The sequence below is a fragment of the Leuresthes tenuis genome, unplaced genomic scaffold (genome assembly GCF_036924035.1).
Source record: "Leuresthes tenuis unplaced genomic scaffold, fLeuTen1.0.hap1 SCAF_2, whole genome shotgun sequence".
NCBI classification, from domain to species: Eukaryota; Metazoa; Chordata; class Actinopteri; order Atheriniformes; family Atherinopsidae; genus Leuresthes; species Leuresthes tenuis.
The window spans coordinates 36,692,770-36,718,273 of NW_027325356.1; the positions used below are offsets into that span (position 1 = coordinate 36,692,770).

Consider the following 25,504-nt stretch of genomic DNA (forward strand, 5'->3'; position numbering starts at 1 on the left):
ACATACTACATACTGCATTGTGATGAATGCATAGATGGATACTTTGATGTTACTTTTTTGTTGTTGTGTTGTTTTGTTTAAAATGTGCATATGCATGAAGGGGTGTTATTGCTGTAATAGGCTGATGACCAGTCCACAGTGGCAAACCACTGAGAGGTGGCTTTTGCCATTCGAGAACAGAGGCAGACCATTGAGGAAACGGCAATTGCAACTGTAAGGTCAGCAACGGCCGACCATTCGCCACTTTTAGATGTCGGCCCTGTTGCATGCATATTAGCACCATGGTTCTATGAGATTGGCACTGATGGTCTGTTCATCATTCAGTTTGTCCCAAAGATTTTCTTTCCTATTTTCTTTTTGAGAAAACAATTCTAATATTCAGGGTACTTCTAACTTCTTATCTCACACCCCTATGTTAACAATTCTCACACTTATTGCAGGGACTTCCATGAATAAATTTCATGTTTATAGAACTTTCACAGGATCATTTGTAATCATTTCAAGGACTTGAAACTGCCAACAAGTCTATTTGTTGATAAGGTTCTTCCATCTTATGTAACACCCTTTTTTTTCTCTGTAGAGTTGAAAAACATATAATCCACAGCATTATGGATACAACCCAGTTTGAGGACAGAACTCATGTGAACTACGATCTGCGGGATATCTCACTGAAAGTGAACAACATAATGGATGATGCTCTCAGCGCCGCAGGAGCCAACCCCACACTCAAGATAGAAGCTCATCCGGTAGATGATGATGTCGTGGTTGTGTTAAGAGGGAATAAGAATGATTTGGACTGTGTGGCATTAAATGTCCTCTTGTCTTTTTTACATTTACAATGTCTGTAGTACTTTGGTTGGGTTCATTTCCTGATTAGGTTCAAATTAACATTGTTGTTTTTTGTGTTCTCATTTCCACTGTTAGATGCTGCCCCAAAACAATTCATCTGTTCCTGAAATTTGGCTGCCTAAAGATGCTTTGGGCACCATCCAACAGAAGGAGAGGATCATTGGATTGGTCTGCTACATGCAGCACAGTCATTTTCTGGTATATTTTATATTCCATGTACTCTTGTATCTTACCCACAATTTTGACACCTTCATATTTCAATAATTTACCTTTGAAATGTTGTCTTTGCCAGTATGCATTCTTAATTCATATATAGTTATTTAGAGACACAGAAAAACAACCCCACGTGTGTATAGCCAGCTTTTCCCTGCATCACTGCACTGTGACTTTCCCCATTTCAGTTAGACGAGGAGAATATCCGATCAACAGTTCTGAGGATAGAGATATCTGGGCAGCGACGCCTGCAGAATCTCAAGTCCCCAATAAAGATGATTTTTAAAAACACTCAAACAGACAAAGATGTAAGTATAAATGTTTTTGCTTGTATGTTTTTAGATTTTAATGTCAGTCTGTTTTGTCATCAACTGCTGGCTCAAGAAAAGACAGCAATCGAGTCTTTAAAATGTTTGTTTGAATGACATTCTTAACCTTAATATAGCTCTATTTTGTGTTTTTACAGTATAAATCACACTTAGTGTGCCACTATTTTGATGAATACGGTAGGTGTATGTCATTTTTTGCCAACAGCCACACAAGCAGTATTCTTGTTACTTTGTATTGTGCCAGTATGACAGAGAATTAGGGCCACATGGAGAAAATAAAAGAGGAGGAAGAATTTTTTCAATGACTGTATATTTATATATATATATATTTGAGAATAGATTAATTTTGTTGAGGATAAAGTCACACTGTCAGGAGTGTAGTTGTAATGTCATGAATAAATCAAATTTAAATCCAGTCATAAGGCAACTATAGTTGAACAAGGTGCTATACACAAAATTAACACACAATAAGAGTAGTAATGAATTCCAAATCTTAAGAATAAAGTTGAAAAGCATCCAAAAACAAAGTCAAAGTAGTGAGAATAAAGGTGGCATACGTTTTAAAGATTTAAATCAAACATTGAGACTAAATCTAACAAGCACTATCACATAGACTTACGATGTATCGACAAAAATACCATGAGCACATGATTATGTAATGAGAATGCATTTGAGTAATTTTTCTTCTTTAAGCTAAAAGGCTTAGTAATAGTACATAAAAGACGTGCTGAAAACGTCCTCTATTCAGAGGGAGAAACTGCGCAGACTTGGAAGACGAGGCCGCATTCCTGCCAGTTGAAAGAGCTGCAAATGGATAGATGCGTCGTCTTTGCTCATAATAGATGTCCTCCTCAGTTCAATATACAATGAGAAACTGAAAAGAAAATTATGTTCCTTCACATCTGAAGAACCTTACCAAGCCTGGAAAGACAAAACATATAAATATGAAAAGGCCTTGTGTCCCCATCCCAGCTAGAATGTTCTGCCCCTTATCAACACTTCTGTACTTCATCATCTCTAAAATGATGTATAAAAATGCCATTCTTTGAGATATAAAGGTCTGGATAACTGAAAATGTCCTACTTTTGAACCCAAGCAAAACGTCATTGGTATTGGCCCTCAAAACCTTAGAAATTCTCTATCCAACTGCATTCTTACTCTGGATGGCATTACCTTGCCCTTTAGTAATACTATGAGTAGCCTTGGAGTTATTTTCAATAGCGATTTGTCTTTTAACATTCATATTAAACAGGTCTGTACAGTGACCTTCCTTTACAAGTGAAACATTACCAAAATTAGGAATATGTTTTCAACTGTGGAAAACTAGTTCATGCATTCATAATACCACAGTTAGATTGCTGCAATGCAATTTTAACTGGGTCTCCAAACAACCCTCTTAAAGTCCTTCAGTTGACCCCAAATGCTGCAGCCAGAGTAATGACTGTGACCACTACGAGAGGTCACATTTCTCCTGTGTTGGCCTCTCTAAATTGGCTCCTGATAAAACTTGGGATAGAATTTAAAATCCTCCGTATAACCAGCCCAAACTGACCTTTGTCCATCTCACTTACTTATAAAGATCTTATTGTTCCCTATACTAGAGGTCTTTGCACTGGGAGCATAGCCTCACCCATGGTCCCCAGAAGTGGGAACCAGAGATTTCAGTCATCGGGCTCCTTTCCTGTGGAACCTGCTCCTGGTCTGGGTACCAAATGTTGAAACCCTATCAGTTTTAAAAAACAGACTTAAAACCCTACTTGTTTGTACATGCTTATATTTAACCCACTGACCATTTTGTGCCTACATGTCTTCTTAAAATCTTTATATGTTTATATTTTGAACAATTTCATACACTTACTCGCCTTTATTTTCTATTCTGTTAATACTCTATTGGTTCCCACAGACTGCATTTTAGTTATTATTTTTCATCTTTTAAGTGTCTTTTATCTCTCTATATTTTTTGAGTGTTACTTCTGCCCTATAATGTACTTTGAGTTGCAATGTTGATTGAAAAGTGCTATACAAATTTCCAGTTCAAATTTAAGCTGAGGCAGGTGTAACACTGCACATCTTTCTATTGCACACAGGATATTAGGCATGCAACGGTACTCGGTTAAATATTGAACCGTTCGGTCCGCTATGTACGAGACAATCATGGGCGGATCTACCGGGGTGGCTAATGCCACCCTAAACAAAAGCCTCGCTACCCCTAATGCCACCTCAGTTGGCAGCAACGTATTAAAAGAAAAGTTATGCGATGACGCCAGTGCCGATGATATAGTGCGGCAGGAGGCTGCTTTGTTTGGAAAACTGAATGGCGCGAAGCGAGAGGGCTGGGAGCAAAGAGGTAAAAACTGATTAACTATCTATTAAGAAATTAAATTATAATGAAAGCACAGTGCTAGCATAGTTGCGATTCTGATTTTGAGATGATAAAAATCAGGTTGAAGGACGTTATTTCGCTAACTATACATAATGTTAGCGAGGTGACCTAGCCTAGGTCTGATGTTAGTCCCGTGTGAAGTAGGCTACAAAAGCTAATATTCATTCAACGTCTGTCAAGGAAAACTTTGTAAAGTTACTTTGAATCATCTTACAGAAATGAAGAGGAAAGGTAGCATATGTAGTTTTTCTCATCAAAGAGAAAGGCCAGAGAAGTAGAAAATGAACAACTTGGAGGAGATGAGGTAGAAGGAGAGAGAGAAGGGCAACAGAAACATGACAGAGATAGAACACAAGGCCAAGGCGACCAGGGACATGAGGAGCAGTGAAGATATGGAGGGGGGGAGAGCATCATCAAGATGAGGAGGGAGAAAGCGAGAGACAATGTGTTGTGCAGTGCCCGAGCCACCACCAAAGATCTCCAGTCGAGCTGGTCCACATGTTATGGAAATTGTTGCTGCACAGTATTCTAAGTTAGGTATGAATAAGTTAGTGTATTTAAGAGACATTGCTTAGTCTTCTTTAGATAAATATGAATATTCATGTTTGCTTAAATATAAATAATTAGGGAAACTTGAAAGTGTGATGAGATGGGGACAGAGTTTTAATATTTTGTGTACAATGTATTTTAGATCTATTACTCAGGTTAAATTCCAAAATTAAACAAATGAAGTTAAAAATACTCTTCCTGGCTAAAATGTTAGTGTGTGTTAACACAGTCAGATGGTTATAACTAATCAATGGCAGTTCCAAATTGATTATATTTTTACTAGTTGTATTTTATAATTGGTTCAGATGTAATGCAGTTTAAATCTTTCCTCCCCTCCATCTTCTAGACCAGTGGTTCCCAACCTCTTTTTCTTAAAGCCCCCCCTGCCTGTGTCCAAGACAAGCAAGGTCCCCCACACCCTCCTCTCCCAGCTGTGACCCCTGTCTGCACAAATGCATCAAAAGAATGAAGTTATCAAGTCATTTATTTACAAAAAAAAACAGTTATTCCCTTTGTTCTACAATCATTTTATGTCATCAAGTGTCGTACACAAAAAACAACAACTGCAAGGACATAAACATGTCTCTTTTCAAGAGAGTATTTAAACTTCAACATTTAAACTTCACCGTTTGAACATGAACTTAACTTTCTTCCTGCCATACAGAGTAGGCCTATTTTTATCACAAATTAAATAGTCAGATATACATCAGATCAGCATACAGTTTTTTTCCCCTTCTGTCACAAATAACTTGAAGGACGTTAGCTGCAAAACATTAAAGTTAAACAGTTGTTTCTATAACAACTTAACACAGTGGGCATACACACACCTTCTTACATATAGAAAAAATAATAATAAATAAAAAATATAATTTTCAGAGATCTATCAGCAGCTCTAAGTTGCTTAAGACAATTTACTGAAACAGGAGATCTGTGACAGTTTCTGACCCAACTACACTGCTGTTTATGTACAACCATTACAATAACTAACATCAATAACAACTAGAAAAAGCTGTTCCTGCGAAACAGCAGTGAGAATGCTTTTTAAGTTGAATGGATTAGTTGAAAATTTAGCAGAAATCAAGTGAGTAATAGTTAAAATGGCTTCAGTGTAATATACAGCAGGGAGTGGAAGAGTGATGTCATCAGTGATAGGAATGTTTGTAATCAGCTGCAGCTCTCTCCCTGTATAACCTGCAGAAATAGCTTTTTTGGATACTATGACCTCCTGTGAGAAAACTGGAAGAGCGAGGAAAATAATTTGAAGACCGTAAGAAGCAAAAGGCTTGGAGGAACGCGGCAATGTAGTTTTTATTTCAATGGAGTGAAGGAAATTTAAACGGCAGCGAGTTGAACACAGTTGAACCTGTCTCTGGCGTCAGACCAAATTTCCATTGGAGTTAGTGATAGAAATTGAAAGGTTTCTCTCGCTTCAAGGCTCATAGCTGAAATTCTGTAAACTACTCTTCAGTAGTTACATCAGCTGAAAGACGACAAGTGTACCTACATTTTAATGTATAATTTGTTTGTCTGAGTTAAACAGTATGAAAGTTAGAGGAATTTGTTTGAATATCAGAAAAAGTTAAAATGATCAGTGTGCCACTCTAATCTTCTCATTCATAAAAATCAAGAAGGAGCAAAAATGTTCATGGTTTTGAAACTGTCATATTTCAGAATTGGCTTAATATTTTAAAAAGCTGAATTATTTGGTAATAGCTGAATGTCTTGTGAACATTTTAAAGTTTGAATGGTGTCTCTAGCTGAAAATATGCTGAACTAGTTAGGTTGGAAAGAGGAGGAAGTTTTTGAGGAGTTGAAAGAAATTTCCATTCATTTGAATGAGGGGAAAAATTTGAATAAAAGTGAAATAGTTTAAAAAGTATAAAAGATATCAACACCAAAAGTCATAGCCGGAATGTGCTGAACAAGCTGAACGTTTTGATACCAGAATTGTTGAAATCGGTGAAAGATTGCAGGAGTAGTTAAGTGTCAAAAAAGAGAAACAGGAAAACAATAGTGAGAATGCCTTAAAGCATTCTCACAATAAACATTGTATTTTCATAAACTAATGGCCACCTTGGGCTTGCATACCTCTGACCAGGGATGCCACGTCAGGTGTGATGGTTGTGACAGCCAGCCTAAAGTCCTGGTGGACATCGAGTCTGTTCCGGGCTTTTGTCTTTATTGTTATAAGGGCACTGGCTGTCTCAGACAGGTAGGTAGTACTAAATGAGAGAATAACCTTTGTTACTGCATGTTTGGCCAGAGTGGGAGCGGCAGTGTGTCCTTTGACGATCCAAAACCGCTTGTATCCGTTGTCCTGGAAATATTTTTTTGACACAGAATCAGCTTTAAGGTCACAAAGTTCATCTTCACAGCCGAGGTACGCCACGTCCTCCATGCTGGAAATGTAGGGATCCATCACCCACATTTCTGACAAATAGTCGTCGATGTCTGCAAAGCGGCTCTTAACCTCCTCACGGAGCAGCTTCATGTGCCGGGTGACAGTGCCAACAGACTGCTTCAGCAGAAGTGGAAAATGCTGCAAGTCCCCATTTGACATTTTTGCAGCTCTGTACTCCAGTTTGCGCACAAAAGCATGCAGAGCGTCTTTGCACTGCATGACCTTTGATTCGGGTCCCTGCATCCGCTTGTTCATCTCATTATACAGTGTTGCTTTGATCCAAAACGTACCAGTCAGCTGTTCACACAGTGGTTGGTTGTGATGTTGCAAGAATTCATTTATTTTTTTCTTGCAGTTCCATAAAACGCACAACCATCTTGCAGTAATGTCTGATGTGCCTCCTTGCACAGTTGGGCAAAAAGTTTCTGATTAGAAGGGAGAGCTTTAATGAAATTTACCACTTTAACAACAGTTGACAGGGTGTTGCTGAGGTCTTCTGAAAGTTTTTTACTGGCCAATGCATGGCGATGCAGCTTGCAGTTGGAAATGGCGCACCCTGGGGCTTTTTCCTTCAGGCGGCCCCGTCAGTGCAACACGCAACCAGGTTTTCATAGGGCAGAAATATGAGTCCACAGCTAAAAATGTATCCTGGCCTGTTGTTGTCGTTGTTAGATCGGATGGACTCCTCTGCAACCGTTGTCATTTCATCCAGCTGAATGGCAAAGGGAGAAGTCTTAAGCTTTTCATGCAGCTGGTTTTGGCAATTGTTTCGCCATTTTATCAATTCTGTCTTTGACAGTGTTGTCAGATAGCGGGACAGTTCTCACTTTATCAGCCACCTGTGGTCTAAACAGCCGCTCGATAAGCTGTTCTGTGTGGCTTTTTAGCCTTAGCAGTTAATAGTGAACACTCAGATGATGCCTCCGTGGCTCTGTGTAAATCACTACCTGCTCTTTCAAAAGCTCTTCTAATGTCCGTAGATCTTCTTGATAGTGCTAGCTTCTTCTTCCTCTCAAAATATTCCCGACTTTCACCAGCAGTCTCGGGGGGGTTGAGTCTCCTGGTGTCGTTTGAGTTTGCTTGGCTTCATGCTGTCATTAGCTAGCTTCTCAGCACAAATGACACATTCTGGCCGAAATGTGTCCTGGCCTACCATAAAACCCAAATCGAGGTAACTGTCCTGATATTGCCTCGTTTTTGTAACAGATTTATTTTAAGAATAAAGTTGAAAAGCCCCCAGGTTGGGAATTACTGTTCTAGACGTATCCAAGTCTAGATATGAGGTGCAGCCAATGTGGGAGAGTTTCCCTAAGACCCTCCAGGGAGAAGCCAGGAGAAATGATGACCTGAATAGAATCTGCAAATTTCTGTATTTATATCTTTGTTATGGCAACTGAGAAAATCTGATATCACCTTTAATAAAACCTAAAGTGTGAGGGAAAAAAAATGTTTAAAATGCAACACTGGTGTAAATGGTGTAAATCCTGCTGAACATGAAGCGGTATTGTTGTTTTTTAATGTCTCTTTTATAGATACATTATAAAACGTTTGTAAATGGCGCCCGTGCCCTTGTGTAGTGTGTACGTACTATTTCTCATCAAACTGTGATTAAATTCAGTATATATATATACATCTGACATATGTTGCCACCCCTCAAAAATTCCTGCCCCTTTCTCGCCAGCCCATAAATATTTTTCTAGATCCGCCCCTGGAGACAATACACCCTTACGAACCTCTGGTTGTCGGTTTTGCAATTCATTTTGCGCTGATGCTTTACAGGCCGCTGTGTGTGCCTGTCCAGGCAGGTGAAAAGCCCTCCCCACGAGACGCGAGTTAATGTCCAATCACTGTTGTGCCTCCACCCACGCACCCACTGTCAGTCACACTGTTGTAACTGGAGGCAGGTTCAAAGTGGAAGCGGAAAAAAGAAAACAAAGAGGCATGGCCAGCACTAGCGGAGAAGTTGAGAGCAGTAGTGGACTGGCCGCCGAACTGGCGATTGCTAATAGTCGGTGGGCCGTCTAGTGGGGGCCGGTCTGTGGTCTGGACGGCTGGGCTAACAGAGTCTAACAGTGGAGTAATGTTCCGTTAGACTCATTACATTGCAGCGCATTGAGAGGACGCCGTTTGTGTGCTAGGACTAATGGTGCATTCAAGTTGTACACGAATGTCGGAATTTCTGTTATCCGAGTCAGAATTTTAATTTTACCATTTGAAAGTTGCGTTTAGTAACTGTTAACTTGAAAAAAAGTGATATATTATTCAGTACACCAGCGATACTGGTATGTTTACAGTTTATGCTGACAAGCAAAATAAAGATAGAATTTTGGAAGACAAAAAAATTCTCTTTACAACAAAACACGTACCGAAACTAAACCGAAACGCTGGCCCAAACACCGAGGTACGGACCGTACCATGGGTTACCTGTACCGTTGCACCCCTATAGGATTTACAGTAAGACGGTTAGATCCCGGAAATGTGGAGCTCAGGCAGATGGGCAAAGCAGTATCTGAGACGCAGGCATGATCCCAATAAAAATCCCAACATTCCATTGCCATGGACTCCAAGAGCAGTATTGATGGTTTTAGTCACTGTTGCTGTGGTGACGGTACCTGCCTACTGCACCACTTAATGAGCTCACTTCCACATCTCGTATGCCACATTCTTAGCTGACGCACACTCATTGTTCAAACTTCATTCATGGACAAGAAGAGTTTATTTACTGAGACTTCATGCAGTTTTTCTTGAAACAAAAATAAGAAATATCCTCTTCCTCTATTGTTTTTCTCACTGACATCGATATTCCAATACAATAAGTTAATAATCAGCTTAATAATAGTTCAATTGAATTTTCATGTGTCAGTGTTGCATTAGATTTGAAAATAGATCACGTGTTTGAAAAGATGTACAGAAACAAGGCATCTGCCCATTTATAAGTTCATAGATGAAAAATGTGGCTTAGTTTAAGAGGCTAACTAACTTGCTGCATGTTCTTGCTGGTTTCAGATTGGGCCTGGAAAACAGGTGGATGTGAGACCCAAAATGACAAAAACAATACTATTTGCAGCTGCAACCATACAACAGCCTTTGCTGTCCTGCTGGTAACAAGAATGAATTACACAGACAACAAACAAACAATAAGTGCTGTTTGACATTTTTCTATGATCTTTCCCATGTTTTTCTCATGCAGATTAGAGAACCTATTGCCGAAGCCCACTGGGAAATATTGTCATACATAAGTTATATAGGCTGTGGCCTATCAGCTTTCTTCTGTGCTTTATCCATCATAATATATGTATTTAACAGGTAGGTATAAAACCCTTAAATGTAACACTCGTGTATATTTGTGAGCTCTAACAGTGGTGTGCACTTTAACTTCCTCATACAGCTTTGTAAAGCTGAATTAAAAAAGAAAGTATTAAATCCATCACTGATACTTGTGGGAAGCAGTGGGTGTGTTTCTTTTAGCATAACCGCCACCTGCAGAGCAAACAAAGTTAAGCTAATGAGTTACAGAGCTCAGAGATCTGTATTAAAGCTCATAATGCAGCAGTTGCACACTAAAAAATGGTGTCTTGTCTTTCCTGTGGACTGTCTGGACATATGTCTTCCCTGTATGTTCTCGTTTCTCCTCCTCAGGAACCACAAAATGGACTACTCCATTGCTATTCATGTCTCCCTGAGCGGGGCCTTGTTTCTGCTCAATACAACCTTCTTGCTGACTGAGTGGGGGGCCACAGTCAAGTCAGAGTGGGTGTGTGAGTGTGTTGCAGCGCTCATGCATTACTCCCTGCTCTGCTGTTTCACCTGGATGGCCATAGAGGCGCTTCACCTCTATCTGCTGCTGATAAAGGTGTTTAACACCCACTACAAGTACTACCTGCTCAAACTGTCTCTTGTTGGATGGGGTGAGTTCTGCAATATTACATGCTAATATTACTTATCAGAAGCTTCGTTTCCTTCCATTTTTTTACTTGCATCAAAAATATATGGATAAGAAAGCTGAATGGAAATGGTGGGAAAAAAGTTTGTACACTTGCTTAAGGTGGTTTTTAGTTGTTTTGAAGAAGACAATGATGCAATCGATACAGTAGGGAATAGATACAACTTTGCAAATTGTGTCTGCCTTGACAAAGGTTAGAGCAATGTGACTCACCAGCTGTTTTCCAGTATTCCAAGATTCCATCCTACCAATCCAGACATCCTACCGAGGCTTTGTGCACAAGCGCACAACTCAGAAATTTAATTTTCAGAGCTTAGGGGATACACCTATTTAATCCTACCCTTGATTTCGGTTTAGGACAAGCAGTGAGTTTTAATAGTTTTCCACTTTATAGAAGTCAATAGTTGATCTTTCTTTTCTGATTTTCTATTTCTAACCTAAATAAAATTTTCAAGCGAACTGCATGAACCGTTTTATGAGCAAAATTGTTGAATTTGTGAATAGTGAAGTATTATCTGAGTCCTCGACTAACTCAACCTTTTGTTTGTGGCTTATCGACATACATCAATATATATGGAAGCATATTCTGAGGGGGTTAGTTTGACTATCTGTCTCCAGTTTCCTCTTGTGGATGTCAAGTTGTCTTGTATTGTCTTGTCTTGAGGTAAGACCTCTCGCTTTCTGGTTAGGACAACTACTTCATCTACTGAAATGTAGTTGCTAGAAACGTAGTCTATGCTGCTTCCTTATGGTGACATTACACAGATCAGTTTGTTAGTTTCAAACCAGTCACCTTCTTTTAATTTTTCTGTAGACTTTCCCAAAGATCATATAGTGGCACATGTAGCGTGATGTAATGAATTATAAGGATTTATTCGACAGGCCTTTGTCGTGGGTGACTTTGGGGACATTCAAGTTGTCTGAGACAGGTCGCTGCTTCTCCGTGGGGGGCGGAACGGGGTGTAGGGGAATTCACCGCAAAATGACAAGAACTGTCCAAGTGTTGGAGTTGGTTTTGGTTGCTGACCAACTCTGATGAAGTGAACTTAAATTCACTTTCATGGGCCAAAGGTTGGTGTAAATTTCTCTTCCTTGGTGTAGAGATCCCCCATCTGGTATTTCCACACTGACCATCCCACAAAAGAATGTTGGAGTCATTTAAAGTCTTAAGTTTGTATTAAATTCCACACTGGAGTTCACTACAATTGCTTCAGATTTGTTTCACCAGTCAATGGAAACCAGGCTGGCGTTTGATACCAATGAGGGAGCCATAGACGTTAGTGAAAAAATAAGTTTAGTTGCAAAAAGCACCTTAAGAAGAGATTTTCATTATAGTACAAGTTAAGGATTCTAAATGAATCATTTACATAGATGAACTTTACAGCTAACTTAAAGAAAAAAATGGTCTTATCTGCAGCATGGTTTTCAAAGAGTTTCTGACAACAAAGGAAGGAAATGAATGCAGAGACAAGAAGAGTGTTCTGTGACTGAGAGAACCCATGCGACTGATTTGGTATGATAGGATTGACCAGCACACTATTTCTGACTTTTCAGACCATTTACAGTCGGGTCACTCCACTCACTTCTCTTTTAGCCTTTTCACAGGTAATGAGTGCACAACCTGCTTTATACTAAAAAATCTGTTTTTTTATGTTCACCAGTTATTGGTAAACTGCACAATACTCATGAGTCTGAGTTACCTTTACTTGTCTGATGAAGTACATTTTCTAGTGTAGGATTATCGACAGCACATGCATCAAGATTCAAGGACTTGTACAATGTGAAGGCTGATTCATTAATGGATTTTTTTTCCACATCCAGTTGGTTTGTAATCTTGAAAATACAAAAACTTGCTTGGTTTGTTTGTGTTCTTTTTTGCCATTGTCAGAGATAACAGTTAAAGCGATATTGTTATGTGATATTGTATAATAACATGATTATGTGGGATTTTTTAGATGTTATAATGCATGAGTGTAAGGTAATTGACAGTCTCCTTGGAACTGGTTGAATCTTATGCAGTAAATGTCTTAATAATTTCCTACCATTAAGAACACCTTTCAAGAGATTCTGTGCAAAACCCTTAACTGAGTCTGCCAGCATAGGAAAGATTAGGAGGTAAAGGAGAGATCTAAGTGTCACCTTTAAAGAGTTTTTTGAACTGGGGACAAGTGAAGGACTTTTTGAACAGTCGAATTGACTGCTATAAGTTTACCATCTCAACTTGATAATCTAATAGTGGTTCAGCAAATGCTATTTTCTGGATTTTTACACTGCTCGACATTGGAAGGTCGGGGAGACCCTCTACATTGCACAATATTTCTCTTCTCCAGTCCTTATCTAGAGTAGAAGCTAGCATAGCTTTATCAGCCCCCTCCCCCTGTATTTCTAAACTGAGAGTGCTCGGACAACTGTGAACAGTAGGTAAGATGCTAACTGCTCATAAGAACTTTATCCATATCCATTTTAAAAAGAGAAAGAAAATAACTTAAGAATCATGCAATTGGGCTTTGGAAAGTGAAACCATTGCAGAAGCGGCCAGAAAAGCATCAACTTCTCAAGAAACGCTGTGTCAAGAAAATTCTCTTCAAGTCAAAATGATGTTGTTGGCATCAGTGTGCAGGTGTTCCCTCAGAATATAAATCAATGATTTATTACACAGTAAGGCAGAGGTTCTAAGACAGTTAGAATCTCTGTTAATATTGTGGTTTATGTACCTTATGGTAAACACTGCTAACTAAACTAATGCTAACTTTAGCTTGTAACTGAGTGCTCCTCCCTCTCGACAAATCACTTCTGGCTTCAGAAAACCGAGGTGGTGACGGCCAAATGCAAAACTCAGGTTTAATAACGGTAAATTCTACTTTGTGTGTACTTGATATATTGAATCCTTCTTGTACAGATTGTTCTTTAAAGAAATGTTGCACATTAATACATTACTTAACATTATGTCAAACCTTGTCTGTGTGTGTATAACTGTTCGATTCTTAGGGTTTCCTGGTGTTATTGTAGCAATCTCTTTGGGAGTGAAAGACTTCAAACAATTCTATGGAGTTACCCACTTGTCTATGTCTGATACCAACCAAACCAACCCAGTGTAAGTCATTTCTGATTATTTGCACGGTGGTGTGCTGGTGAGCACTGTCGCCTCACAGTGAGAGGGTTCCAGGTTGAACTCCCGGCTGGGGCCTTTCTGTGTGGAGTTTGCATGTTCTCCCTGTGTATGCGTGGCTTCTCTCCAGGTACTCCCGCTTCCTCCCATCGTCCACAAACATGCATGTTAGGTTCATTGGTGTATCTAAAATTGCCCTTAGGAGTGAGTGTGAGTGTGTGTGTGGCTGCTTGTCTCTGTGTGGCCCTGTGATGGACTGCAACCTGTGCAGAGTGGACCCTGCCTCTCGCCCAATGACTGCGACCCGACCGACGGGTATAGAAAATGGATGGATGGTTATCCATATTAAATCATGATCTGATCTAAGCAACAGCTGAATTGCAGTTTGCTTCCTTTGTCGAGATCATGCATTATTTTTGTGTTTTTTTTAATCGTCAGAACAACATTTTGCATTTCCATCTCTTCCCAACTTTCCCTGCAAAAAATGAATGTACTGGCCAGTTTTCAGCAGTATGATTATTTAGCTTGCATGTTGGGAAACTCTGCCTTATGTTTCTTTAATTAAAGTCTGCACTGGATAATCAGAAAGGAGAGATTCTAAGAGTTTTACAGCAGACAGACTAACAGCAAAGACCAGACTTCTCTTGATCTCAATCTGAAATTCCCACAATGTGTCTTACAGCTGCTGGATCACAGATGACTCCTTCTTCTATTCAGTGAACCTGGTATATTTTACACTAATATTTGTCTTCAACTCGGGCATATTGATGGTAGTAGCCTCTCGCATTTGTAAAATGAAACAAGTGTTGAAGAATAACTCAAAGTTCAGAGCTGAGACCGAAGGAAAATCATGGGGAGATACGCAAAGGTTCAGTGCATCGTGCAAGAGTGGCCTCACTTTGCTGGGTATTACCTGCCTGATGGGGACCACCTGGGGCCTGGCCTTCCTGGGATCTGGATTTGTCAACTACCCGATCCTTTACCTTTTCTGCATCCTCAACTCCTTACAAGGTCTGATGCCAGTTTGTTTGACATGGTTTATTTGGTTTGACTTGTGCTTGTATGAAGGTTTTAACAATTTCTTGTGCGTCTCACATCAGCCCCATCTCAACTGTCCATGTGTCTTTCTGCCAAGGTTTCTCCATCTTCCTGTGGATCTGTCTCTCAACCAAGAAGCAGAGGAAGAGAGAGATGGAGGAAAAACTCTCTTCAACTCCTGTGAGGACATCAGGACTGAAATCAGAGTAGATGTATCTTACTTCTCTGGTGGATCCATAATGGCAGAGTAACACTAACCCTTTGATTGTGTGAGATTGAAATTTTCTGTACTCTAACTGTAAACTTTTTATGCAACTTTTAGCATTTTCAATGTTATTCATAAAATGCCTTTGAATATATAAATCTAGTTCCATTTGGTGTGTTAAATGTTGAAAACTGTACCTTGAACTGTGACTCAAGTTATTAAACAACTTCTTTTTTTCAAAATCTAAATTTAAAGATGTAATTAGTCCATTGCTGTATAATGTCATAAAAATGTTTTATCTATTTTTCAAACATTTTTGTCACACAAAATAAAAGTTTGGATAACTACATCACAGTAAAAACTACATATCCACAGTAAAATCTGCTTACCATTGAAAAAAAACATTGTTATGATTGAATATTGTTGCTCGTTTTGGCTCACAGTGACTGAGACAAGGAATCATTCTGATATTTATTCTGATAATCATTCTGATATGTCTTTTAGTTTGAATGTAAACGATTGTTGATAATCTTGAAGTTTAACGTTTAGAATATACACATATATGTACTTCATGTATGTATATTTCTCTCTGAATACCTACTGATTGAACTGCTGCCTGCTCCTCTATTTTTTTTTCTATTTCCCTTTTTTGAATAAAGGTTAATCAAGTGTGAATTCAGTGTTTTCACATGTTAAAAATATATTCTGAAGCAAACCAAGTCTAGTCACTCAAAATTGGTCACATGTAGAAAAAAAAGTAAAAATATTGCAACAGGAGTCTGCATCTTTGATATTGTCTGTATCATGAATACAGAATGTTTGACGAGTTTACCTGTCCAATTTGTGGGGGTCAGCATCCTGCAAATCTCTTGGCCTATCATGCCAGTTCATGCAAAGTCCATTTTAAGTTCACAAGTGCCCCTACCAACAAAATTAATCTCTTTTTGAATTAAGTGGACCTGAGAATCTGCCAAGTACATCAAACAATTCAGACATCAGAGGTAGACCGCAATGCAGTCAGGAAGTACGTGACAGCATTTAAACTCCTGACCTTGATGCTGAGAGAATGGGACACTGGACCAGTTGATGATTTTTGTGCTGTAAACACTGCCCACTATAGCAATTTTTACTTTTACTTTCTGAACGTATGTTCATATAATTACATCAAAAATTACAGGCTCCATGATGTCAGCCAATTCTGCTTTGTTCAATACCTAATTTGTCAATGAGATAAATATATTTTTTCAACACTATGTATGATATATTCAAAAAGTGCATTTTGTTTGTATTAACCAGTATGTACAGCCCTCCCATTTAACAGAATACTGAAATTACACGTTATGTATCCATTACACCATACTGTAGAATACCAACCTTGAAAGATCACAGCCTCCGACCCGGTACCCCAGCTTTTGTCTCTGCACACTGCAACAATATTGTAAATATTGGAGTGTCACACTCACTATATGTTATAACCAATAACACTGGTTGTATTAATCCAAGTCAGTAATTCTACAATTGTCCAGTAGCAATTCAAGATTGCGTTTAAAAAGGAAATTTTCTGGATGTGTATGTTTAGGCTATGTCTAGGCTAGAGTACTGCCGGTGCCAATGCTGATGTTAAACTATGACAGCTTAGGAGGCCGTATGCTCTAGGCTACGCTGAAGCCAGTGTTAATTTAATGCTTGGCTAATTCAGCTTGTCGTCATTGTTACTGCTAGTATGGAGCTACATTATAATTAGCTTTGTGCTTATGCTAGTAACTGCTAGCTTATTGCTAATGTTTATTGCTGGTTAAGAGCTAGGATTAGTAGGGCTGTAAAGTCCTAGTGAACTGGTCGATTTAATGGTCGGTACGTTCTGGGTCGATCAAAATTCTGATTGGTCGATTTTTTGCCGTGTTAATTTCATACAGTCTATGGTTAATTTCATCAGGAGGAAAGTACCAAGTGCTAATAGGGGTGTTTTCAGAGCACCCTTGTTTCACAGCTTGTTTTCACCCAAATCTCTAGAGACAGGTAGATTGAAGAACGTCCATGTTATTCAACGTCCGGTGGTTTGCCGAATATTTATTTTTATTTTGAGCGTTTCATTTACAGTGAGGCCTCTACCATCCACGTCAAAGACATTGGCAGAGTGGCAGAATTTTACCCAAATAAATGGCGGGAAAAAGTTGAATGCAAAATGCAAAAAAACAGTTTGCATAATAACTCGACTACAAACATGGCATATATAATCTAAAACTGTAATATTTCAATATTATAGGCTATTAATATCATGTTAAACATATTTCAATATTTTAGTCTAATAATCGTTAATTTGTTTTAGAACTGCAGGCACACCCGCCCGCAACAACGGCAGCATCCCTCAGATACACCCAGACCACGCTGGATGTTAAGCCTCCTCTATCATCCAAACGTAATGCAGTAATGCACAGCTTTATTTTGTTTGCACTTGTCTTGATCTGGGATGTTTAGATAAAAGATCATTTTACCTGAATTGCCTTTTGTGTTCAATTGTGTTCTTCTTGTTCTGATATCGGTATATTTTCGGTAATCATTGGATATTATATTGCGTAGATGCATGTGATGCAAAACGCTGTTAGAGCCGCCAGAGTTAAATTTGCCGTCAGACTCGAGTTTATAGGTTAGTATTAGCTTTGTTGTTAATGCTAATAACTGCTAGATTATTGCCAATTTATTGCTAGTTGAGTGCTAGGTTAATGTTAGCTTTGTTGCTAATGCTAATAGCTGTTAGCTTATTAGTAATGTTTATTGCTGGTTAGCTTTAATGCAAAAGCTATTTTACTGTGACTCGAGCTAAGGGCATTGCCCTAACCTTTGCCCTATCCAGATGCTTCCAGTGGAATCAAAGCAAAGTGACCTTTCACCAATCTAAACGACACAACCATCCACGTCACAACTCTATCATTTCTGACCAATTAAATACAGACATACCACTAAACCTGCCTCATAAGGTCTTATTTTATTCCTCCAAATCTGAAATCTACTAGGCAAAAGACGACAATTAAACCACACCCTGTTCCTCAAATCAAAATGGCGTTTGTCATTCGAAATGGAATTTGTATCACTACTGAACAAATTAAGGAGGGACCAAAATACAATATCAAAGTTAAATAAAAGCTTCATTATTATATTTGAGAAACCTAAGACACTACAACAACATGATTAGAAATATGATTGTAACAATGACATTTGCAGTTACAGAATGCAAACATATTAAAGCATTCTAGGACCCCAATGCAATAAAATCCAAACCAGCAACATAAACCAGAAACAGGTCTAACGAGGCTATTAACAAAAACAGAACATACATCTTCAAGTCAATACAAGATAAATCAAGCTGAACAAGGCTAAACACACCATTAGAGAGCATTTATGTAGAAATGACAATGTGCAATGTGAATTTATTTCCTTTTATTTCTTTCAAGTCCTTCGTGTAATTGCATACTAATCAGTAGTGAGCAGTAATGGAGGTTTCACAGACGATCACTGTAACAACATCCAATTCCTTTATTTTAGATGGACAACTCTGTTATACCGTTTTTTCACTTACAAAATTCATCTTTAACCTCTGAACTTCAGCATTCTGTCACTTTAAGGATTCTGTCACTTCATTCTCACACATCTAAGACCCTGAAAGAAAAAACTTACACTTACCTTCATTTTACTTACACAGACCTTCTTTTAAATTTCTATTCAGAACTAGGGCTGCAGCTATCGAATATTTTGATAATCGAGTATTCTATTGAATATTCCGTCGATTTAATCAAGTAATCTAATAAAACATGCTTTCTCTTAATTAAAGCCCAAGTTGTCAAATAATTGTAGTTTAGTATAAGTACACTATTTGCATCTGAGAAGTAGAAGATGTGTGATCTGAGGAGTAGACGCAAAAGTAGAAGTAAAAGTATTAAGAATTGGAAATACTCAAGTGAAGTAAATATACCTAAAATTGTACTTAAGTTTTAAGTTTTCGGTCCCAGCGTCTGCCATTCTGTACATCAACACTGTCCACACACACCAAAAGCCAGCTTCCACTTGGTGATTTATTGCACAAGGCTTTATACAGCCTGTTGATATCTTAAGGACCTAACTGGTCACACCTGGGAGTAAATGTCATGTAGAGATTGTTTTTAGATGACATTACAGCTGAACATATAGCTTTCATCCACAAACCAACGTGGGAGAGCCCGAAGACGCATGTGCCAGACGCACATAGGCATGTGTAAAACCAATTTTGACCACTTCATGCTGTTTATTTGCTTTCTTTTAGTTAACTTTCGTTTCTTTTGGATTCTTGTGCGTGTTATGGAGCCGTTTCGGTCCATATTTGTAAGCCTTTTTTTCCTGGATTAAATTTTCGGAAGTTGAAACAAGTGGCATTGGAGTGTGTGATTGAAAACCACCGCGGTCTGCATCTCCTCCTCCAGTTGCCGAGACTTTGTGTTTTTAATAACGCTTATCTGTAAACATGTGTTAAACGTATAAATTGCATGAACAGAAAGAAGGGACTCACCTGTTGAGTAACGCACATTTCCTTATAGGGAAAGCCTTGTCGGAATGGTGGGACGTTTGAATGTCGGAATAGCGGAATGTCGGAATGGTGGGATGTCGGAATGGTGGGATGTCGGAATAGCGGGATGTCGGAATGGCGTGATTTCGGAATGGGTGTTGCCACCCGATACCAGCACATGTCCCAGCTTAGGCCCACGGAACTCAAATACCGATACAGAGCTGAAGATGTCTCCTGCAGCTGTTGTAGTAGGGACGAGCAAAACAGCGTTGTTTGTTATGTCTGTAAATTCATCCATCTGTAATGCAAAATTAGCACTTGCTTTAAGGCGGGCTGTGGTTTATGTTTAATGGCATCTGACATATCTTCAATTCACCGACTTATAGTGTTATTTGACAGAGGTATAGTTTTCAGTTCATCCGCTGTGGATTGATCAAAAACCTCTCTCACCATATCCATAGCTGCAGGTAAGATAAGCTCCTCTGCAATGGTGTGGGGCTTCTTTAACTTGGCAATACGATGTGCTACCTGGTAGGATGCACGGAGTGCCTGTTCCTGCTTCGAGCACGAAGATGTAAGACACTTTTGTGATGCCCTCAGGTCTTTAAGTCTTCTTTGAAAGTACTCAACAGCTTTGTCTTTGTGAGAAGGGTGTTTTGTTTCCAAATGTCTCAGAAGTTTTAAAGGCTTCATGCTTTCTTGTGCCAATACTTCACTGCACAAAACACACTGAGGTTGTTCCCCGCTTTTGTCCTCAATATAAGAAAAAACATATTTTATGTAGGCAATGTCGTACCTACATTTAGCCATGGTCACTCTCATATGAAAACAAACCTTTGCTTTTCTTACATCTGTGAAATGGCGGGAGTCAATTAGCATTACAGAGTATGTCGCCACCTACTGTTTAGGAGTGTGAATAGCATGCATTCTGAGCCCTTCAAAATTAAAGCATGGTCATTTTTCTGAACTTTTTTTTTTCCTAGTCAGAGTCTGGCAGCCCATTGAAAACAGGTCTGCGACCCACTTTTGGGTCCCGCCAGTTGGGACCAGTTGGGAACCACTGCTCTACAGTGTTAATAGCTGGTTCATGTTATTCTTACCATGTACCCAGCTAGCAAGTGATCCACTGCCTTTTGCAGCCTCATGCAGCTCTTTTTGTTTTCGTTTTAACGTACTCTTCTTATGAGGCATCTCTGCAGAATGAAATATGATTGATAAACTATAATCTGATGCACATAAAACACACACACAGTGACATTTCATACATTTTCAATACATACTGTATGGCTACAGTATGTATTGCTGATTCATAACCTGCCCTTTATTATTCGTAGTACTGATAATAAAGTAAAAGATAATTAAATACAGAAATCATGTATCCAAATGTATTTGTACTTGACTATCCACTATCAAGACAGCAAGGTTATAAAAGTAATATATTTTAAATTTATGCATATTATATTTAATTTGTGTGTATACAAATGTTATAAACAAGTATTGATTTGTTTAAATGAGAGGTTGATAAAATTACAATTCAAATTCTTCTAATTATTATTGTCATTGTTGTTGTATTTATTCTAATGTAGCCCAAAATTATGTGAATAAGCATGTGCATTGCATAGTTTTAGTGAAATAACCTATGCCTCATCGTCTCTAGAAACATACATGTAGGAAAAACACTGCAACTCACTTGACAGTACAATTATACATCTCTCTAATGCACTTTGCCCATGACAAAAGAAACATATGGAAACAAAAAGAAGCCATACATACAGGCATACAGACATACTTTTTCCCTTCAGCACGCTGTGTGTGGTTAACGAGCATCAATAACATATGAGAGGTGTGTGCAGAGACAGTCGCACACACACAGTATGCTGCTCACTTCACTAACTTCGTCAGTCATCTTGCAAGAATACACCGTAGCGTGCACAAAAAAATACTGCTGCAAAACCTACTCACCACACCGTCAGTTGTGCTGTCTCCATCTCGAGCAGCTTAGCAGCCTCTGGCTGTAGGGCACTTAGTCTTGGCACCTCAGAGCAGTGAGGGTACAGCTATGTGGATCACGTGACCGACCGAGAGTAGATCTAAATTATTATTATTTTGTTTTATTTATTATTTTGGCCCAAACAGACAAGCTTTCACACAAACACTTACAAAAAACCATATATTTTGACAAAAAGGCACTTTGGGCAGGAAGTGCCAAAGGGGCAGGTGCTCCCTCCGCACGTGCCGGTTCTTTACTAACAGTAGCTCTCTTTTCATTTAGTTCAAGACTACATATACTAAGTTTATATGTTAATGATGATTTTTTTGTGTATATCTATGTGTGTGTGTGTAAGTATGTGTATTCAGCCAAATACAATCCAAAAGCCCACAGACCATCACTATAACCACACTATTTCAAATGTTTCTACACAGCTCTGTTAAACCATTTTCTACTTGCAACATCCTTCGTTTAGACTCCTCCGCTCTGTCTCCACTAACCTTCATTCAATTACAGAACCTTCCCTTAGAATGTCATTCACATACAACATACCTTTATCAAACTATAGCTGCACTCTTTGTCACTCTTTTGGCAACACAGCACTTGTAAAATCTTATTTTCAATTTATGCACCCAAACACAGCACCCTCTGAAAAAGTACTTCTATTAGTACTTTAAAATACTTTCATTTACATACACTTACATAAAACTTTTTTAATTGCATTAGCTCTCTTATCATTTTGTTAAAGACAACATATACTAAGGTTATATGTAAATGGTGATTTTCGTGTGTGTGTGTGGTGTTTTTTTTTCTCTGGGATTTGTGTGCGTACTTAGTTGGCACTCATGACTGAGCACAATTCATGTAAAACCTGTACCATATATTTTGCATGTTCTTGCATACATCCTTTAGTTTCAAACCATCCGTATGTCCCGTAGAGGGATGGGTGGTGTGCGTGGTGTGTGTGGCGTGGCGTGGTGGAGATAGGATGCAGATGTTTTTCAAAATTAAAACTTGATTAATTTAAATCCAGAACAAAAAGTCGCGGCTGAGCCGGAATACAAAACAAAACCTGACATGAACTATGGCTATGACTGTGGCTGTCACAAACCTGGTATGACTAAACCTGCCATAACATGAGTGAAGGTGAGGATCTGGCAGTGTGCATGGGGGAACCTGGAAACAAAACACTGAGGGTTATCATTGATGGAGTGCAGCTGAGGGGAAATGCACAGGTGATGTGGATGAAGCTGATGACCGAGGCAAGAGTGACTGAGGGAAAAAACATGGCAAAAACTGACTAACAAGACACTTAATCTAACAAAACTAACATACATGACACCATATCCACAGTTCTGTTATATGTACTTGCTGTTGGTATAGTTGCTCCTTGTGCTGTTTTTGTTTTCTCTCTGTTTGTCTACTTGCAGATATTTCTGATGGTTCCCACAGCAACCGTAGGATGTTTTCTGTTTGGATTCTACAGATGTAGCAGCTACTTGTTTGGTTTCATTGTGTATTTTACTGTCTTCTCCCATAATTTCTTTCTATCTCTGTCTCATTTATCTTTCTTTTTCTTTGCTCATTCCCTGTACCCCTGTCAAATTTGGCACTATTACATGGAAAGTATTGTAACAAAAGTGAATAAGTAAGCAGTACTTGGGAATCAAGGGGAGATTTACATTCATGAAGCTTCAAAGCAAATCTTTTTGGCATAAAACAGTATTCAGAATACAGTTCTGCTGCCATAATGCTGGACATGAAACGTCTTTTCTAATGTAAATCATATTTTTATTAGTTATAAGTGTAGCAAGTGAAATATTTCACCTTATATAGATAAAGTGGCAAGATGATGGTCAAAGTAACATTTTTCCTTTTTCGGACTGGAAAACTAGAGAGGTGGGTATAAAAAATGGATGTATGGAAAACTAGCAGCCTACCAGGAATGCTCCTAAAGCTCCCTTATAGCCATTCCACCAAAGCCACAGATGTTGGATAGTTCTAGTAGGTCAAAAATTGGGTTCCATTACTGCATTTTGGATTTTTTAAATCGTTTCACAACGGTTACTCTGTGTCCAGTTGGCCCATTAGGGAAAGTCCGGAGCATTGTGAAATGTCTCTCACGAACAGCCGTGAGACTGGGTTGAGCTCACTCTCATGAGCAGTTCTGCGCAGCGAATGAGTACAGGAGAGGGGAGGCAATTAGGCAAACAGCTAACCTAATATGTCACACGCAATCTATTCCTATTTGTCACATTTATTTATGCAAAATTTGCATAAATGCTTATGGCAAGAATAAATTCTTAATTTCATTTTACTTGCCTTTGCCATCATATAAACTTGTTTATTTAGCCATTTACTTTCTGCGTGTAAACCTCCTTCCTCCCCAGTTGTTTACTCAGTTGTGGTCATGGTGACAGGAAGCCATCATCGTGGGGCTCTAGATCCTGAGCTCTACATCCTGTTCTCATAAGATGTGTTTCAGTAAGTTATGACATGAGGGCCACTGGGGTTAAACCACTAGATATATTCACCAAAGCCTGTTTCATACATTTCGGTGGGAATTGAGGAAGTTGTGTTACAAAGTTGTTACAAAGGAGGACATGATATGCCTCCTTTAAAGTTTTAGCTTTAATACAAATGTTTTGGCTGTCTGATTCATTTAAAAAAAAAAATTCATTTTCTTTTTAGTAATTTATAAAAGACCTTTTAAGGATGACATGAGACATTTAGATTCATAAAATAAAGAAAAAGGTTTAAACCAAGCAAAATGTATCTTTTCACATAGAGAAGAAGCTATATATGTATACATATGTATATATATATGTATATATACAATTGTATATATATATATATATATATGTATATATATCTATACATATGTATAGATATATATCAGCCTCTTGATCAAACCATCTATATGCAGGATGGATTGTTACACTGTTTTACTGTCACTTTGCTTTTCAGAGAAAAGTTGATAGTAGTTTCACTTTTCAAGCGCAGACGCCAGCCAGTCAAATCACCCATGTGATCACATGTGTCATCTGATAACTGATTGTTGCTACAATTCAAAAGGTCAGGCCTTCTCACCGTTCAGTGTTACATCCCTGAAAAACATGCCTTGCAGAGCCTGAAAAGGGCCATGGCCAGTTTCCCTGCTGAGAATGAAATGATGAGTTAGGGTTAGAGTTGAGTATCAATGAGATAATATGTTTCATTGCAGTCAAAAAACATTGATATGAGCTGTTCTCTAAGGTGAACTGGAATATGGCTCATATTGGTAAATATAAAGAACGTCTGAGCAGTAGAGGGAACTAGAGGACTTCCTTTCCTCATGCCATCCAGTTTCATCACAACATTCAGTGCTTTTAAGTGAGCTCACTTGTAGAAACAGAATGTTTCTTTTAATGGAAGGTCATGTGAGGTTTCAGTCAGACTTACAAGACAGTAATCAAGTGATCCAAAAAACTCCAAGCCTGGAGGAGAACCACGTGTTAGATATTTGTTCAGCTTCTTTAACTAGATCACAAACCCCATCATATTCAATAATGTGTCTGTTTATCAAGGGTTCTTTATCTTTCAGTGGCTCTGTGATCCAAGGAACAGAGAGAGGGAAGTATTGGAGGGGTATAAAAAAATGTGATCTGATTGGAGTCGGTTTTCTGCCATTAGTCAAAATAATACAGCCTTAATACCAAAACAGACTTCAATTCCCTTTGTGTAACTATAGCAACAAGTGGACCTCATGACGTGAATAATGCACTTATCATTTTGTCCTCCATTGATCATTTAGCTTTCAGTCAGTGCTGTAACATAGATGCTCATCTATGTTTTAATGATGAATTATTTAAATGAGTTTGAAATAACTCTAGGTAATAAGTATCAACTGCATGATTTAAACCTGCAACCACTGCCAACTTTAGAGTATGTTATGAGGCTCGTCGGAGTTTCACTTCCT

The 25,504-nt window shown here is 38.6% G+C and overlaps 1 protein-coding gene across 1 annotated transcript; it reads left to right on the forward strand.

Moving 5' to 3' along the window:
* Nucleotides 1–608: 608 nt before the first annotated feature.
* Nucleotides 609–15,062, forward strand: LOC140302297 (adhesion G-protein coupled receptor G2). Its single transcript, XM_072381133.1, has 10 exons — nucleotides 609–746; nucleotides 925–1,047; nucleotides 1,251–1,370; nucleotides 1,529–1,568; nucleotides 9,731–9,825; nucleotides 9,915–10,030; nucleotides 10,364–10,632; nucleotides 13,656–13,761; nucleotides 14,459–14,787; nucleotides 14,912–15,062. The coding sequence occupies exons 1-10, from the start codon at nucleotides 609–611 to the stop codon at nucleotides 15,022–15,024; spliced, it is 1,449 nt and encodes a 482-aa protein (XP_072237234.1). The 3' UTR covers nucleotides 15,025–15,062.
* Nucleotides 15,063–25,504: the final 10,442 nt, after the last annotated feature.